Source organism: Poromitra crassiceps (genome assembly GCF_964638095.1).
Source record: "Poromitra crassiceps genome assembly, chromosome: 28".
Classification (NCBI taxonomy): domain Eukaryota; kingdom Metazoa; phylum Chordata; class Actinopteri; order Beryciformes; family Melamphaidae; genus Poromitra; species Poromitra crassiceps.
In genome coordinates this window covers 4412577-4432523 of record NC_139651.1, presented here as the reverse complement: position 1 = coordinate 4432523, position 19947 = coordinate 4412577, and the positions used below count along the sequence as shown (strand labels likewise).

Genomic DNA, 19947 nt, shown 5'->3' with positions numbered 1-19947 from the left:
GGACCAGCTTGACCCAATGCGAAGCTGTTGTCAGCAGCACTAATTCTCACCTGATGCAGTTCCTCTCAGCCCTCCTGGCGGAGGAGGAACTTGGTGAAAAGATGATTGCTTCCTTAACAACATGGCTGCACACCATGCACTGACCCCAGATTACCTTGATGAGTGGGAGGGAGCCAATCATCAGAGCTGATTCTAAACTGATGCTGCTCCTCCAGGACTTGGAGGAGGATGAAGATCAATGTCCTTTTATCATCAAGAGGGAAACAAGTCGACTCCTGGGCTCCTGAAAGCTCTGTCACCATCCTGCATCAACCTGAATGTTGTGAGGGAACAGAAGTCACTGTCCTCTCTGCTGAACCTGACAGTATGTCCACCTCAGAGGAGGGTCCTCTCTGCTGGACCTGACAGAATCTCCACCTCAGAGGAGGGTCCTCTCTGCTGAACCTGACAGTATCTCCACCTCAGAGGAAGGTCCTCTCTGCTGGACCTGACAGTATCTCCACCTCAGAAGAAGGTCCTCTCTGCTGGACCACCTGACAGTATCTCCACCTCAGAGGAGGGTCCTCTCTGCTGGACCACCTGACAGTATCTCCACCTCAGAGGAGGGTCCTCTCTGCTGGACCACCTGACAGTATATCAGCCTCAGAGGAGGGTCCTCTCTGCTGGACCTGACAGTATCTCCACCTCAGAGGAAGGTCCTCTCTGCTGGACCACCTGACAGTATCTCCACCTCAGAGGAGGGTCCTCTCTGCTGGACCTGACAGTATGTCCACCTCAGAGGAAGGTCCTCTCTGCTGGACCACCTGACAGTATCTCCACCTCAGAGGAGGGTCCTCTCTGCTGGACCTGACAGTATCTCCACCTCAAAGGAGGGTCCTCTCTGCTGGACCTGACAGTATCTCCACCTCAGAGGAGGCTCTCACCATCTCTCTTGCTGGAAACACCCTGATTCACCTGCTTCAGGAAGGTCCAACCAACCTGCTTCAGGTTGAGTCAAAGCTCAACCAGCCTTGTGGTTGGAACCTTTAAAGGACACCAAGGGTCTGTCCGGTCTGACCCTGGAAGAGACACGTCCACCCGTCCAGCTGGTCAAACCTACAGGACTTCAGAGTTCCAGTGCCAAATAAAGCCTGTCCACAAAACCAAAGAAGAACTGTGGCTTCCTCTCTTGGTTATCCCTCATAGTCCAGAGGAAGAACAAGAGGTCTGCTGACAACATGGCTGCAGCAGCAGAGACAGTGCTCCAACAGACCTGCCAGACAGACGCAGATGAGCCAAAGCCTGTACTAGTCCACTTCTGAACTGCTGATATCTTCCTGTCCACTTTACACAACTGAATCATTTTATTTCAATATTTATTTGCACCCGACTGTTATAGTGTCTTGTGCATTTCTGCAAAACACAACTTTATTCATTCATCAGTAATAGGTCATCTGTAGCCTAAACGAGCAAAAGTGAAATGGAGAGTCCATTTTGCTTTTAACAAACTTGTTTTCTGTAAAAGAAAAAGAAAAAAGAAAGACAAAAGTTTGTTGCCCTGCAAGGAAATCATTTTACGACCTTATTTATTTTCACGAGGTGGGTTCCGGAATGCTACATTGCTACAATGCTACAACTTTTAAGACTTTCCCCCAGACCTTCTGAAGCCCCATGGATACCCTGGATGCATACATAATACTATACAGTATCTTTATGCGTGTGAGCCACAAGCAGGGGTTTGTCTCAAGTCAAGAGCCAGCGTTGTCCGACGTGAAGATAATCACAGATAGGAACTGCTATGCTCAGCGATCCGCTCTGGCTAATGACATTTGCATCTGCACAGCATGTGTTTTCCCTGGCTGGCTGGCTGGACGTTCCTGCACTGATCCCACGCCATCAGCAACCACAATCTTTCTCTCCGCAGAGAGCAGGTCCGACCTCGGGACATCAGGTGAGACACATGTTAGCGATCACGATCGCAAGCCCAAAGAACACTCTCTCTCTCTAGGCTGCCTTCCCTCTCACTCAAGTATCTCCCTCGAAGTCTCTCTCTCTCCCATGGTCTTGGTCTCTCTCTCTCTCTCTCTCTCTCGGTCGCTCTCTAATCAATTCAATGAATTTGGGGCGGCAGCAGCAGGGCGGCCTCGTCGATAAGAGACCATCCTGCAACCGAAAGGTCACAGGTTCGATCCCTGCATCTGCCAAAGTGCCCATCAATCAACAACAGCCATGTGTCAAGTTGAAGTGCCCTTGAGCAAGGAACGGAATCCTTACCCCCGTGTATTAGTAATCAATTGTAACGTAATTCAAATGTTTTATTGGCATGAGGAAAGAAGTCCAGGAGGCCAAAGCACTCGACGATCCACTGAGGTGGGAAAAAATGATAGGACCAAACAGATGACTAGTAGAATTAAACAAAAATCTATAAATATCAGTGTTATCAGCAGCAATAATGTAACTAACTAAACATTCAATAACTGTAATCCAGGTGTTCAATTCAAATTCAAATGTCCTCCCTGTATGGAGGTATGTCTCCCTCCCTCCCTCAGTGCTTCTTGTATTGGCCACTCTGGGACATTTTCATTAAGGGGACTGTCAAATGTTTAGTGCAAGCAGTTATATGAATAAGCGACCACAGCAATCATCTCATGGGTGAGATTTCATCATCGATGCTCGAGCAGCATCTGTAAAACATCAGGCCCCCCCCCCTGTTCAGCCCCCCCTGCTCTGGTGAAACTTCATCTCAGCCTGTTAAAGCCAGTCTCTGTCTTTGTTTGTTCCCCCTGATCTCTTTGTCTGGGCGTATAGGAGAGAGAGCCAGACATGTGGACCCAGACGTGGACTCACTACGCTCCTCTCTACCGCCATCTACTGGCCGCGGAGGCGCTGCCGGGGAACCAGTCACACACCGCATGGCTGAGACAAAGAACATTAACGGGGCGGGCGGGCAGGCAGGCAGGCAGGCGGGCAGGCAGGCAGGCAGGCAGGCGGGCAGGCAGGCAGGCGGGCGGGCAGGCGGCCAGCGGAGCTCATGCTGAACAATAGAGGAGCCAGAAGGAGAAGGAGACCGATGAAGAAGAAAGCTTGTTATCGCTGGTCGCTCGGAGATGTGTCCGGGGTCTGTGTCGTGTAGAGGTGAAACAATGGGGAGATAAGCAGGAAATGTAGGTTAGTGGCCAAAGCCCTGAAGGGCCATGCAGCCATCCTCTGTAGCCACCTGCTACCTGCCCGCAGCCAGCTGCTGCCATGGGGAAGGCCAAAACTACCCCCCCACCCCCCCCCCCCCCACCACCACCACCACCCCTCCACCCCCTATCTCTGTTGGATGTCTATCTAGGCCACTGGCTCTCTAACTTTACTCTGCTCTGAGCTGACCCAGCTACAGCCTCCTTCTGGAGTTCTCCCCTGCACACTTAAAGGTTAATAGAGGAGGAATTCAGACAATATGATTTCAAATTCTAGGACTTTCAAGGTCTTTATCCGGCACTATTTCTTCTGTTCATAAGGAATCCAGCAAGAAACATTTCCCATGAACCTCGCTCCATTTCATATCATAGGTTCACATGTTCATGTGGTTTTAAGTCTTCTATATTAGTTAAGACTTACATTCTGTCAAACAGTGCAAACATTTTATTTGTTTATTTGCTAATTTATTTATTTATTTCAAGCACTTCCCCACATAATGGCTAATTCTCCAGGTATTCCAGTACGTACACTTTGAAAAGTTAAATTCAATGACCTCTTTAAGCACTTTGAGGAGCTTGTATGCACCCTGGGAACACTGGTTGACTGAGAAGACTGGCACAAGAAGACCCAACACTGTTCAATTTCTGGCATTTCTTCACTGGTGCGGTTAGGATTATAACTTACTTTAAAACTTCACTGATCACTTTAACAGCAGGTTGGGTCTGAACCCATAGATACTTATATCAGACCTTTTAACCCCCTATCAGCCAAAGTCTAGCATGAAGATCATTACTACTACTGTGTTTTACTATTGTCTACTACCACCACCACCACCACCTCCACCACCAATACTACTACTACTACCACTACTACTCCTACCACTACTCCTACTACCACTACCACTACCACTACCACTACTACCACCACCACCACCACCACCACCACCACCTCCATCACCACCAATAAAACTACTACTACTACTACTACTTCTACTTCTTCTTCTGCTGCTACTATTACTACTACTTTGGCTTTTGGGACGTTTGGCTCAGCACTGACATTGATAATAGTGGTGAGAGTGAAAGCTACGATTACAATAGTCATTCTTCTTCTCTGACTGGGATCACTTCTAGTGATTTAAAATGACAGTGAAATGAAATTATTTCTCACTCTGCTGAGAAATAGTTCTTTGGAAGCGCTGGCCCACGTTGCCATGGTTTCCTGCTTTCTCCATGTGTTATGATGATACTAGTTTTAGCTTCTTTATTTTTCAGGCATCCTGTTGACTGAAATGACAAGGAGGTACAGTAATGAGGGGGATTCTCTCTCTCTCTCTCTCTCTCTCTCTCTCTCTCTCTCTCTCTCTCTCTCTCTCTCTCTCTCTCTCTCTCTCTCTCTCTCTCTCTCTCTCTCTCTCTCTCACACACATCCTCGCTGCATCTTTGAGAAGAGACAAGCAGAATTGTTAATGTGAGCAGCTCGCTCTCAAAGACCTGAGACGATATTTCAGGACAAGAGGCAACAGAAATCTAGATCAGGCAGGATGAGAGGGAGGAGGGGAGGAGGGGGGAGGGAGGGGGAGAGGGAATGAAGGAGTGGTGGTGGAGAAGAAAGGGGAGGAGGGGGTGGTGGTCAATACATTTCCGAGGGGAGAGTGGAGGACTGATGAGGTGGAGAATGCTTCATGGCTGTGGGATCCCAGCAGGGCTCGGCTGCGACTGGAAACTGTGTCAAGGACAACTGGGGAAGAGCTGGATGAGTCAGGAGCACCACAGAACTCTCAGTGCCAACAACACATACGTATTTCAGTGCCTACTGAACCCATTCTGATGTTTGATGTGGACATGAACGTAAGGTGCTAACCTGTATCTGCATGATCTTATGCATTGCCACTAGGGATGTAACGATAACCAGTTTGAATGATAACCGTGATAAAATTCCTTAGGATAACCGTACCGTTTCAAATTTTCATTATCATTAAAACCGTGGTACCATGATTACAGTGCTTTGAAAAACATGGTAAATACTGTCCATCATCAACCAAAGTTGGCAACCGTCTCCCAGATGCAGACGCGCAGCCTTGGAGAAATGATTTTCAATATAAAACTTGGTGAAATGATTTCAGTGAGTCTCAGCACTTTTTGAAAATGTTCAGCAATTTTTTGCGAATACCGTGATAATACGATAACCAAGATCATTTTGGTCACGATAATCGTGATGTGAAATTTTCACATCGTTACATCTCTAATTGCCACATGATTGGCTGATTGGATAATTACATGAATGTGTCCAGGTGTTCCTACTAAAATGCTCAGTGAGTGTATACTGTATATAAACCCCTTTCCAGGAACAATCACTGTATTCACCTTATGTAGAAGAGACAGTCTGGCTTGAGAGACTAACAGGAAGTGTAAACACAATCGGAAGTTCCGATTGTAGGGACGTCACAATATATCGTCCCACGATATATCGCGATATCAAAACGTGACAATATGTATCGTTGAGATGAAATCTCATATCGCGAGAAAAAGAAGCTGAACATGGTGGCACTGATCTGCATCTGATTGCATGCTCGCTCTCCTTTTCATTGCTTTGTTTGAACAGACGAGGGACGTTACAGACACGGAGGATGAAAATGGTGAAATTACTCGAATTACTGTGGAGGATGCCCCCTCAACTTACAAATCGATCGCAAAAAAATATTGTTAAAATATCGTATCGTATCGTTATCGTGAACCCAATATCGTGTATCGTATCGTGAACTGAGTGTATCGTGACACGCCTACTCATATGTGAGTCAAACTAGGTTTGACCAGGTGAGTCAGACTAGTTTGAGCAGGTAAAACAGCCGGCGTTTTGAACAGGAAGTAGTGACACAATGCATCAAGTGGGCGGGGCTACATAAGGTGAATAGGATATTCAGACTGAATTGTCAACTCGTACACTCATTTTCATCTTCTAGTCTGAGGTTGCACTCGTCATATTTCTACGACGGGATCCCCCCAGGGGAATTCCGACCAATCAGTAGAGACCAAGTCCAACATATATCGGCCTGAATCTTACGTTAGTTACTCCAGTCGGGCGAACGTTTAAAAAACGTTTGAATAAATGCACTCCAAGCAGTGTGCCGTTCAGATTTCAAAGTAATTGGTACTTTTAATCAATTTAATCAACAGCCTCAACAGCAGGCAACGGCCGCATCAATTGTTGTTTACTCCTTGGCGCAGTCTTGACAACCGCACCTGACAAGCGTTGGTCCCACCCGCTGGGCTTTTTTATTGACGCTGATTGGCCAACTGTTAGTCCCACTTAGCGCTCATTGGCTTGGAGAAAAGGCATTTGCATAAATGATGATGCCAGACCAAGAGCAGCCAAACTCAACTCGGTGGAGCGGGCGGATTCAAAGGTCTAGACCAGGCTAGTATTCACCTTATGTAGCCCCGCCCACTTGACCCAGTTGTGTTATGACTTCCTGTTCAAAACACTGTCTGTTTTACCTCCTGCTCACTAGTACTGTGCTGTCACAGGAAGTGTCAACACAATAGGAAGTAACTGGCTGACCCCTGTGTTGGAGCATAAAGTGAATAGGATGATTTGTTATCGTCATCTGACAAGATTGTTTGTCACCTCAGACTCGTCCAATAGCAATATCTGTCAAGCACGCACGCACGCACAAACACACACACACACACACACACGCACACACGCACACGACATGCACGCACGCACAAACACACCTGACTCGCCCACAGTGACATCTGTCTCTAAACGCACGCGTGCACACACACGCACGCACACGCACGCACGCACACACACGCACGCACAAACACACACACACGCACACACACACACACACACACACACACAAACAAACAAGAGGCCTGACTCACCCACAGTGACACAGATTCCAGGGAATTAGGTTTACGTCTGCTCGCGCTGCGCTCGGAGGAGAGAAAACCATCTGAAGCTTTCTTTGTTGGAGTCCAGGTATGTTTTACAAGAAACTGCTCGTCATTGTCGACGATAACGTTATCTGACCTGGCTAACAGTGTATGAACATAAGGTGAATAGGAAGCCCTGGTGCCTCCATACAGCCTGAGACACTGCACTGTTTCCCTTGGGACTTGGTTTGTAGCAATGGTGGGTGTGTTCAATCAATGCATTGTTCATTTCAGTTTCAATGCATTCACTTTTTCCATTGAAAATGATTCCACTTTACTCAACTAAGATGAATCAATATGAGATAAAGTCCTGTGCAATTAATATGAACTTCACATGACAACGACGACACAAAAACAATTCAGCATTATCACCAAAAGGGAGCGTGGCAGCAAGACTGAAACTGTTTTCACTGAGACAAATGGACGATTAATTTTGCAAACCGGTTGTTTTGAATTAGACTTGGCCATGTTTTGTTTTTAGAGGCTCCTCCTCATCATCTTCCTCATCAAACCCGAGCTCTCTCTCTCTCTCGCTCTCTCTCTCTCATTCACACTCGCATGTCTCTCCCTAACGCAAAAAGAGATTCCCACAACTGTGTGGAAAGTTAGTAAGATTGGCGCGGAGTGAAATGTGATGAGAAGTAGATTAAAATGTCAGATTATGCCCACTGAAATGAAACAAAGGCTAAATATTGATTACAAAACTAAAACAAACGAGATGGATTCGTCCGGGTCAACTGCTGACCTACAGATGACTACACTCTTTTACACGAGCTGGATTCACCCGGGTCGACTACTGACCTCCAGGTGCATATGAGCAAAGTCAGCAATAGAAAAACAGGGAAGGGTGATGGTGATGATGTCACAATGCCCCTAAAATGGCCTGCGAAGGCCTAAAAACAAAATATTGCTGTAGTACCGGCCGTGGGCTGATTTTTTTTCCCTGGAGCACCTAGTAACAACCAATATGTAGCCTTGGTCCAAATTTCAGATCTCTGCGATTTAACAACTCACGGGAAGTTGCGTCGCGGCAGATGAAGAAAAAGAAAAAGAACGAACCTGAGCAAAAGCAATAGGGGTTCACCGCTTCGGGGCTTGAACCCCTAATAATAACCATATTAGGCAAAAGACTCAAATTCAAACAAAATCTAAAAAGGCTGCCAAAATAAAGACTGATTTAATCTTGAAAAGTTTGCTGACGATGCTAAAACGCATCATGGAGTGTGTGTGATGAGAAGCTGTTCCCTTGTGAACTGAAGCGTTGAGAGGGAGACCGTCGCTGGCTGTGTGTCGGTGCTGGTGATCCCGCCCTGCACTGCTGCACTGGGATGAGCGAGCGCGGCCGGGCAGCACCACCACCACCACATCGCCCCGATGATGTGCATCGCCCCTGATGTGGTGCACATCAGGGAAATGGCTCGGTCGGTGTGTTCTGCTAAAGATCTAGCGTCGCTAGTCACCGCTGGCACGGCTGCGAGAGAGCCCTAACGCAAAACAAATGTTTTCATAAAGTCGCCCAGTGTTGAATCAGCATTATTCATTTTTGGCCCCTTTTTTACTATTTTTCCCTTTTTCTCTCCCGTCTCCGGAGGCGAGGAGGAGGAGGACGGGCTTGGATGAGTCTGGCTGTGGTCGTCTCTCTCCAGGCAGCTGCTTCACATTAGCCTCTGTAGCCCGTTGATGAGAGTCTGATGTTGCTGCTCACGTCTTTAACCCCTGTGACACAAACTATTGGCCTCGCTTAAGCGCGCCATCAAACACCGACGAAAACTCCCCTCCGCTAAAATCACAGGCGAATCCCATCGCCGCGCTGGCCTGGCCTGGGTGTGTGTATGGTTCTAATCTAAAAACACTTGAGAGAGCATCAGATGAGACAAAGGACTTTTGTTGAGGTAGCGAGAGAGGGCTTCCGTTGGCTCCGAGTGTGTTAACTCAGGTTGTGTCATGTATGGAGAGAAGGTCACACTGCTGCGCTCTGTTCAAAGATCTGGCAATTTAATGTGGCCCTGCCAGAACACAGAATTAGCACCAGCCAAATGTGCAGGTGGCTGTGTAGATCTGCTTCACTCACCAGCCAAAAAACAACAACAATGGTAATGAATTGAGTTGCTGATGGTAACGTTTGGGTCTTGCTCGTCATCAGCAAAGATGCATACCTGTAAAGGTGTGTTCACACCGACCTATTAAAGTTTTTCGCTGGCATCGAGTTTATATACAAAGTCAACGCAAACGAGCGATTGAGCGTATATTCGCCCGGGAGAAAAATCGCTGGGCGTCCGAGCGGCAGAGACAGAGCGATAGGGCGAAAGTTCGCTCGTCGCCCGAGATGAAATATCCCAACTCGAGTGAAATTACGCTGGCAAAAGTCGCTCGCTGTTCAACGCTGATTGGCTGCCGTGTGAGTCAAGGATCACACTGGCTTGGAACAAACCGCTGGTTTATTAGTGTGGCAACAAATCGCATTGACAGGCTGACAGCTGACATGAAGTGAAGTGTGTACTACCGGTATAGATACGCAAGCTCGTGTTAGGAGGAGCACGCCGATAGGCTTAGTTTGTAAACAACTACGGTGGCTCGTAGTGGACAAACATCATGACATTGCATTTTCATCCTGTCTTAACGTTAGCCCCCAGATGTCCGTCAATTCGTGTGCCAGTTGACGAGCGATTTAAACACAGCGACAGAGCGATTCCAAAGGGTTGAATCGAGCGACAGGGAGAAAAATAAATATCTCGGTGACCTATCACTTGCCAGTAGGAGTCTAGATCTGCTCCACCAAACAGCACATACATGGATTTCATTAACTTCCAGGCAGACTGCCCTCTGCAGTACTGTTTTGATGGAAGACGATTGTGGGAATAACAGGCAAACTGATTCCAAAGGGGACATTTAAATTTTAAGTGCCAGGTGGTGTTTTGGTTGTAGCCTGAATTGAAGAGGGATCCTAACGGTTCATAAAAGTCTGAAGCTGAAGTCTTGTTCTACCAGGAGAGAGAGATGGCATGTCACTATAATAATTTCAGCCAAAAGACTGACGATACAACTTCAAAGTCATACAGCTACAATGCACAGGTTTCAAAACCTGCAGAACATCATTTCTCCACACATACACCAAAATTTGGAACGAGATCCCATTCCACACCAGAGCAATAACCTCCATCTCACATTTCAAACAAGCCTACAAACAACATCTGATGCTAGAAAACACCTGTAATCACTGATCCCACTCATTCACAGGTTTTACAATTTTGTTGTTGCTGTTGATTGTATTGACTGTTATGACTGCATGATTGTCCTTGCTGTGCACAATGTTCGAAAATGTAATGTTTTGTCAGGATTGTATAATTGTATGTAGTGCAACTGACTATTGTTTTGTATATTAATTATTTTGTTTCATGTGCTGCAGAACAGGAACCTGCTGAAAACCAGTTTGTAACTGAGTCAGGCCAGTTTTAAATGTCCGTGTGAAATATAATTTCTTTATCCCTTCCTGTATAAATAAACTGAACTGAACTGACACTCGGGACAACTGTTGCCAAAAAACGAATTCTCAAGGAATGGAAGTCCTCCTCTTCCCCCTCTTTTCAGGTGTGGCTGATGGACATGATCTCTGTTATACGGATGGAGAGACTCAGGTCCTTGAGAGCCAACTCGCTTAAAAGGTCCTCGACTATTTGGGACCCTTTTTTGGACTACTTTGATGAGGTTAAGAATGAATAGTGTCTGAGGCTATTCTGTCTGGTTTCTCGTGGACGCCTTGCGTGGGACCCCATGCACAATATTATCTATTACAGATAAAAGCACCTTATGCGGCTGGTAGCAACATGTAATGTTGAACGTTGATGATGTATGTTGACGACTGCAATCATGTAGAAGCTGGTGTAGTGTGAAGGTTAGAGAAGCTGGGTGATGACCTGGGAGTTGCAGAGTTGAATCCTTGGGTTGGCTGGCTAATAGGGCTGTGAATCTTCACTGGCCTCACGATTCGATTCGATTACGATTCAGAGGGCTACGATTCGATTCGAGTACGATTATCGATGCATCTCGATGCATCTTAAATCGATGCATCACTTTTCTCCGCAATACATGATTTATTTTTTCTCACTTTCTTTTTTCTCACTGTGTGGCTACGTTTAAAATAAAAGTGCATTTGGAATTGCATTGTATTATGATCCATAATTAAAATAAACAACTGCATGTACTTCCATTATATTTTATTTGATTATAATTTTTTTTTTTTTTATAATCGATTTTTGACATTTGTGAATCGATGCAGAATCGTGCACGTCCGCATCGCGATGCATCTTATAATCGATTATTTTTGACACCCCTACTGGCTAACAGAGCTGTTATGTCAACCCGTCTGTATCCACCTTATTTCTAGCGGCCATGATGCCTATGCGTTTTTCTTCCGGTGTGATCCTCCCAGCCTTGTTGCTGACAGCTTGACACACCGTCTGGGCGAATGGAGCAAATCACTAATCAGGTCCAGCTTGGCAGAAATCTCGTTGATAAATATCCCTTTAAGAGCGCAGCGCGCAGCCTACTGTGGCTAATGTTAGCGGCTAGCTAGCTATGTTACATGGCAGTAAAACGCCACTAAATGACCAAATTGATTTCACTTTTAACCGTTTCGAGTAACACTGTTTCCATACGGACCCCCAGCGTTGGTTAGTTGTTTATAACGTGACTATATTTATAACTTTTATAACGTACTCCAGTTTCCGGTTTATAATTCGGGTCTGCAGCCGAGTATAACAAAGGAAATTGCAAGCTGCAACAATAAGTCACGTTAAACCGGACCTTGTACCCACAATTATTTGTACAGTGGGGCATTCAAAAATAAGGTGGATAGGTTATTATACATTTTCAATGAGAGGTGTCTGTTGTCTGGACAGGGCTGGTCTCCATCAGACATCCATCTGTTTTAATGGACACCTATATCCAGACAACTACCGTACGTCCAACTAAGTCCAACTTTTCCTGGATGGACAGATTCATCACAATCTGTTCCTAGGTTCCTTTTGGGAAAAACATGGTAGTAAACGCCAAGACCTTGAAGGAGGTCATAAATCTGTTTTTCCTGTATTGTAAAATGTTGGCCGAGCGCCTTAAACGTAATTTTGAGCCGCCCGAGGGGAATTTTTCAAATTGAATCTCAGTCGACTCGAAAACTGCAGTTGAATAAAAGCCTGAAATAAAATAAAAGAGTAGACTGCGATTGGATGAAGTCGACCACCCACAGAAAGTGCATGTGTCTAGAGTCTATTCACCTTTTTCCTGGACTTACGTTTCCCATGATTCCCAGCGGTAGCCGGTTGTCGACTTCCTGTTTAAATTTGTTTCACTAGCAAGGAGGTGCACGCCAACTGTCAAAGAGTGGGAACGTATGGCTTATTTTATGCAAAATGGCTAAAAATAATAGCGTTGTGTGGTTGCATAGCGGCAATATTTTACAAAAACGAGGTGAATGTGAATTCACTGGTACTACTGTATGGGCCTATTTTAGCCGAAATTGCTAAAAAATAGTAGGTGGTTGCATAGCGGCCACTTTTATTTTGAAGGCGAAACGTCCAAACCGGAACTCTTATTATTTGGTCATGAACGGAGCTTTAGCGGTCTCTCTCTTTCAAGATTCAAGATTCAAGATATTGTCACTCCGTTGTACAATTATGCACGTGTGAAATTATCGTGCTGGGGGGCTCCATTACAAGACATAGCTAGGTACAAAGTCACAACAATTATTATGATTATTTTCAGTCTCTTTCGCTATGAACGCCCCCAGCTGGAAACAGGGAGGGAGGGAGGGTGTCATGGAAGCGCCCACTGTCTCACCACGAAACTCGTGAATACAGAGAGTTAGTTATCTGGCGGCGCTGATAGGCTTAATCAGCAGTGTGGGAACTCATTTGGCAACAGCTTAAATGTAACAGACGTTCATTTATACGTCAAAGTTATAGACACTGCAGCAGCAGCACTCGGGGTAAAGAACATTTCTAAACGGAGCGTGGATGGCGGTTCTGTACAAGCGGTTCTGTTAAAAGCAGAAGCCCGGCACTCGCCTACAGTACAGGTGGTGGAACTTTGACAGTGGAAAATACTCCACGGTGAGTGATGATCGGGGGGCCGGGGGTCCGATTCAAAGACGAACTGTCGGAGAGCCCGACCGTGATGGGAGGCCTTCATTTCCTGCGGCTGCCGCTTCCAACAGCTGGCAGGAAACAAGAGGAGAGAGCGCCGCGCAACACATTATACAGTGTATATACATGTACATGTGTGTGTACATGTGTGTGTAATATACATGTACATGTGTGTGTACATGTGTGTGTGCACTGTGCAGTGTACATGTGCTCTGCTATTCATTTAAAACAGCCATCATTGAGGGGGTCTCTCTCTCTCGCTCCCCCCCCCCCCCACACACACACACACACACACACTCTCTCTCCACACACACACACACACACTCTCTCCACACACAGACTCGCACACACAAAGACAAACATAGCAGCTTTGTCATGCGGTCCACGCGGTGTGCCGTCATGTGGCTAACTAGAAAATGATGTTTCCCACATCAAACGCACCCTTTGCGTGCGTGCGTGACGTGTGTGTATATGTGTGTGTGAGCGAGAGTGTTGTGTGTGAGCGAGAGTGTTTTGTGTGTGTGTGTGTGTGCGTGTGTGTGTGTGCAGTTCTTTCCCTCTCCAATTACTTGCTCCAGCCCGCCAGATAATAATGGGGGTCTAATCAAGGCCAAGCCTGGTGGGGTTTACACACTGGCAACTTCCTCCCTGCCCATAGTCAACTTAACGGGACAGGAATGATGGCTCCCACATGGCCGAGAGACACAGAACGAGAGGGAGAGAGAGAGAGAGAGAGAGAGAGTGTGTTTGTGTGTCTGCGTGGGGAAAAAGTTATTTCCACGAGGCCTATACCACCGCAGCACTACTGTTGTTTCCCCCCCCCCACCACCCCAACTTTTAGCTTAGTCATCATCAGGCTTTTTAGTGGGATGCACTCAGATCCCCTCGAGGGAGAAGCTGGCTGAGTGTTACTTCATCATTACCAAGCGAGGATGCTGTCATGGCAGCTTAAAGGAGAACTACCTCCACTGTTAAGATATATGATATCATCAACCTGTGATATTCAACGCATTGCAGGAGCTATTTTATGATGATGTTGCAATTTCCCTTTTCGGTGTAACTAGTCCGCCTCAAAGTAATTGCCTATTAAAGTCTACTTCTAGCTCAGTTAATAGATTTCCTACGTTTCCCAGAATGCCTTACGACACACCATCCCCCCCCCCCCCACACACACACACACACACAGAAGGGGGTCTGTCTGTGCTACATGTCTACGTGGGAGTGGAGAGACAATGATGCCATGGTGTGCTGTGGTGCGCCCGGTCGTTCAAACGACCAAAAAATCTGTCGAATAGAGTGTTGCGTTTCATGCGCTACCAACGAGCTACAGTTGGCGGAGAAGTTGGTCTCTCCGCCTCTCCTACGACGGATTTCTCCCTGTACGATTGTTCAATGTCGTGCCGATAGCTGAAAAAATAGATTTTTGTCAAACTCTGTCGTTAAGTGTGCTGGAAGCATCTCAACATGTCACTTCGTCTACATGTGGTCAGTTTTCCACGGGAATAGTGAAACTACACCGGCAGCAACCAACACAAATGCTGGGTACATCACAAGCAGTGTTGGGCAAGTTACTTTCAAAATGTAATATACTACATATTACTAGTTACTTTCATTTTAAAGTAATGAGTTACTTTACAATATTACTGTCTGTGCAGAGTAACTCGTTACTTATGACACTACTTTTGCATTACTTTCACCAAAATAACAGCAGTAGCAGAATGACATCGCCGCCCCGGAACCACCCCGGAAAAATAATTTCAACCGTCTTGAAGTCAGTGTAAACCGTCCAAGATTGTATATGTTATCCTTTTTCTTTGTTATTCTCATCTATAGTGGTTATTTGCATAAGAACACACAATTTGAATGGGAAATGATCATATCTTTATTTAAATATGTGCTTTAAAGAAAACAAATTAACCCAATTTGTAACTTGTGTTACTTGACAAAGTAACTGGTATAATATTACTGAAATCCTATTTGTAATCAGTTATATTACCGAGTTACTGCTAAAAGTAATATATTACATGCAATATGTTACTTTTGTGACACCCAACACTGATCACAAGTAGTTCAAGTGCTTTTAGGGTGGATTTCTCATTTAAAGCCTTGGTCAGGCTTCTATTCAAACGCTGAAATCTAAACTGCCCAAATAGACGGTTTGATTCAGCTAAACTCCACATTATCTGTAGATCAGTGTCATCTTTGACGAGTCTTGGAACACTTCGCGCTACACAACCTTGGGCAGGCAGACACGTTTGAAAAAATGTTGTTGGGCTCCGACTGGTCTGGAATCATCGGAAGTCTTGAATCAGCACAAGAAGCGTCTAGTGTGATCTAACCGTTAGATCAGTTTGCCTACGAAATGAGCCATAAAAACGAACGACTGGCCACTGTGACTGGAGGCAGTGAGTGAGTTCACCCCTCCACCATCCAGGCCACTCCCAAATCCACTTACAGTCCATTTGTGGAGCCGAGACGTCCGACTAATGGAGAAGAGCTCTGTGATGGTCTTATTGATAACTGCTTTCTGCGTGATGCATTCCAGCCCCACGCCTGTGCTGAGCACCCTGCTGTCCGTCAATCTCCTATCCTAATGCATGTCTCTATTCATAATGCATCACCTCAGATCGCACACTCACTCTCCGTCTCCAGTGCTCTGCTACTTAAAGTGCAATGTCGTCATGCTGCACGCATACACTGTGCTGCACATACTGTACAAGCATACACAAGTACTTACACAACGTTAACTATGATGTCGACGACAACCAACACCACGACATGAACGCCTGAAGCGTTTCCTGGTTGCGTCCAAGCGGTAGATTCCCTTGCCTACCTACACACGAGGGTCACGGGTTCAGGCGGCTCGTGTTGCCTCCTCCGGCAGCCAGATTTCTCCCTACCGATGTGATTTGGTTTCATGACTAATAGTTCCGCCCTGGCAAGTGCGAAATGAACGAGAAGTTGATTAGAGCCATAATCAAAGCTTCCCAGGTCTCTGTGTAACTCTATTTGAAAGACGACAGGAATAAACGTTTAAAAGCGTTCTTTCTTTTTTAAAGTTTTTTTTTTAATTTAAGTTTAAATTTAGTGCTTTTTAGCTAGCTACTACTGTCACAGTTTTTAAATGTGTGCATTTATTTATTTATTTTGAAAGGAAAAAAGTACAGCCTGTAGTAGAGCCTGGTGAGATCACACACTCAAGGCTGGCTCCACAGGATCCCATTGGTTGCGTATGGTTTGAACAGTGCAGGGGGCTGGAGCACTGACCAATCAGACAGCCAGGGTCTAGTGACCTCAGCTAGACCCGTGTTCTCGTTCAAATCTCGTAACCTCACGTTTCGAGCAGTCGAAATCCTGTGATTGCCCCCCCCCCAATGGAGATAATTTTCACATACATTTATCTCATTATTTTAAACTTTGGCCACATTTGATATGAACATCCAACATTGTAACAGTATATGCCGTATATATACAGTATATGACACAAAATATGGAAACGCATAATAGGTAGGGGTGGGAATCGTGGAGTAACTCACGATACGATATGGTCACGATACTTGGCCCTCGATAACGATATTATCACGATACAGCAATTCTGCGATAATCAATATATTGGAAGAAATTTAACCTACGATACATCACGATATCTGTGTAACTGAAGAGAAAAAAATACCCCTAAAAGGCAAGAAGCAGGTATTATGTATTTATTAGCAGAATTGACATGAACTCTCTCAGAGTTCACTCACTCACTCATACCATTTTCGATACCACGGAGGAAAAGTTACACATAGTCTTTTTATTATTATTATTAAAACAAGAAAACCTATATAACCTACCTACCTATATAATTTCTAAAAGTAGATATTAATGATCAAACATTTCCATTCATGTAGCCTACAGTATTTGTTTTTCTTTCAACTACAAACATAAATAAACGTCAACTTGAAACTATGTTTCAACTACCACACACAGCATAATATTTTAGCCTGTTTATTTAAAAAAAAAATAATAATAAAATAAATAAATAAACATATCGATACTTGGTGCCAGCGTATCGATAATGTATCGCAAGTGGAAATATCGCGATACCGTGAGTATCGATATTTTGTCCCACCCCTAATAATAGGTCCCCTTTAAGATTGCTGCTTAACCAAATACAGTTGCAGCGTATTGGCAAAATGTGTTGGGTAAGTGGCGTGTTTGTGTGCACTGGTGACTAAGCGTTTATGATCTGGTTTGGCTTGTCGTGTTTGTGTGCACCGGTGACTAAGCGTTTATGATCTGGTTTGGCTTGTCACACCTCTAACAGGAAGGCTGCAGATCAATGAGACAACAGCATTAGCCACGATAGAGGACAGGAAGTGGAGCCAGCCAGCAAACGGAGCCGTCTACTGGGATCACTCAGCCATATCCAGACCCCACCACACAGACACAGTGTGACTGTCAAAGAGGGAGAGAGAGCGTGTGTGTGTGTGTGTGTGTGTGTGTGTGTGTGTGTGTGTGTGTGTGTGTGTGTGTGTGTGTGTATGTGTGTGTGTGTGTGTGTGTGTGTGTGTGTGTGTGTGTGTGTGTGTGTGTGTGTGTGTGTGTGTGTGTGTGTGTGTGTGTGTGTTATCTTGTATAGAATATATTTGTTCACCTGAATCAAAGTATGAGATCAGGGAATAAGGTGTATAGGGGGGAGGAGGGTTTGATGTCTCTGAGCGTCTGAGTTTTATCAGAACATGACTTCAGGAGTGGACTCAAGAGGGGTGGGTGATTCTAGGTCACAATTTTAGTGACTGTTGCAGGCAGAAGATAAATACATGCAGGTTGAAACGTTATGGATGTTAAGAGAAAGTGACTTTGCTTCTTTCTTTGAAAAAGGAGATAGTTAACATCCAGGCTAGTATCCACAAATGCTCAACAGCTGAGCGGGTCGAGGCCGTAAAGCAGCCGAGCCAGGAAAAGTGAACATATTACACCAGTACCAGAACCATAAAAAGTGAACATATTACACCAGGACTAGCATCCCTGCACTGGCTACCTGTAACATTGAGGATAGATTTTTTTTTAATTCTTCTATTTTGTTTTTAAATCCTTAAATGGTTTAGCAACTTTGTATCTTTCAGACTGCCTGTCGGAGTATGTTCCAAACCACAAGTGCAACATGCTCATCTGAAGTTACAAGGATTTGCAGGAGTGTCGACAGGCGGGGACAACAGGGTCAGTTGGCCCTGTTTCATTTAATTGGATGGAATTGGAGGAGGGTCGGGGCCTCGTGGGATCATTTTGTCCCGGGGCCCAGGCAAGATACGCGGTGGCCCTGAAGATTTGATCCGGCTCCCCTCACCGCCAAAACCTCTAACCTTGACAGGTTGACAGGTTACTGGAACATCTAATAAATGAGCTACTTGTGAGTCTATGTGTCGTATTTGCAAACCCTGGTTGGCTTGAAATTGGGCAGTACTGTGAACCAAACCCAAACAAACCAAAGAACAAAATGCAGAGTAGAGAGTAGACGCAGAGGTTCTCAAATGTTTTTCAGCCAAGGACGCCTTACAAGATAGAAAATATACCGGGGACCCCCTCATTCTGATTTGTGATTTTGGGCTTAATTGTTTCCACGGTAACGTGCTTGACTTTTAAATGTATAGGTTTGTTAGATTAGAATGTAATCCATGAACCCTTTTAGATTTAAAGCATACAATATTTCCGTTAAACTATGAAGCTTTCGCAAAAAAAAAAGTTTTTATTTTTATTTTCCTGAAAACTTTTCGCGGACCCCCTTGCAAAGTGCCACGGACCCCTCGGGGTCCCCGGATCCCCATTTGAGAACCAATGGAGTAGAGTAGAGTAGAGCAGGGATAGGAGTAGATGTATTTACCCAGAACATTTCCTGATGGCACCTCTGCCAGTTCTTCTAGTTCTCTGCCCATCAGCAGGTAGAGGCTTTCCATGGAGCAGCAGGACAGATGAGGTACTGCAGGCAGCGACTCTGAGGCACTGAGGCAGCCCTCTGATAACTGACAGAGAGGGGGGAGAGAAGAAAGAGGGGATGAGTGCGACGTGCTATGAAGTATGAAGCTAGCAACGATAGCACTGGAATATCCCTACTTTGTATTATTTGGATCTCATTGCATGAAATAGCTGGTTTTCCATTTCCAAACATTTTCATGCCAATCATGTGAAGAAAAGCAAATGCTGAATGGAAAGGTCAAATTTGAATACATTTCATTACTGCAAATTGTTGAATAAATATTAAGCCAGACTTGAAAGGCCTTATGGTTGGTTCAATCTTATTGACAGTTGACAAGTGGTTTGGATGTTCTGAAAAGTAAAACGGTTAGTCAAATAAAATATCTGTCCTCAAAAACCCACTCGGAAATATGGCACATTGTCAGTAGTCGCACCCAAGTATAAGGTGCCATCATTGTTAGTCCATCAAGTCCATTAGTTGGTACAACATAATATTACCAAGTGTGTCTTTATTGTCTTTTTCATATTTGGACAGCATGACGTTTGGCCTTTAGCCGACAGCAGAGAACAACCACTTGCCCAATGTTAATCAATTGCTTAGAGACTTTCCATTTTCTTGTGTGTTTTTTAATGTGTTTTTACATTCAGCTGATAGAAAAAACACTGTGACCTAAGTGACAACTTATTTCTGTGACATATATATATATATATATATATATATATATATATATATACAGTATATATAT

The 19947-nt window shown here is 45.0% G+C and overlaps 1 protein-coding gene and 1 pseudogene across 2 annotated transcripts in view; one reads left to right on the top strand and one right to left on the bottom strand.

The window, feature by feature from the left end:
- Nucleotides 1–19947, top strand: part of LOC310799849 — a 449550-nt pseudogene that overhangs the window by 220592 nt on the left and 209011 nt on the right. The gene's annotated exons all lie outside the window — the stretch shown is intronic.
- The window catches only part of efl1 (elongation factor like GTPase 1), a 137398-nt gene that overhangs the window by 69283 nt on the left and 48168 nt on the right, over nt 1–19947 (bottom strand). The window contains exon 16 of the mRNA XM_083662225.1: nt 19110–19248. Within this exon, the coding sequence (XP_083518351.1) occupies nt 19110–19248 (139 nt within the window). The remainder of the gene's footprint in view (nt 1–19109; nt 19249–19947) is intronic.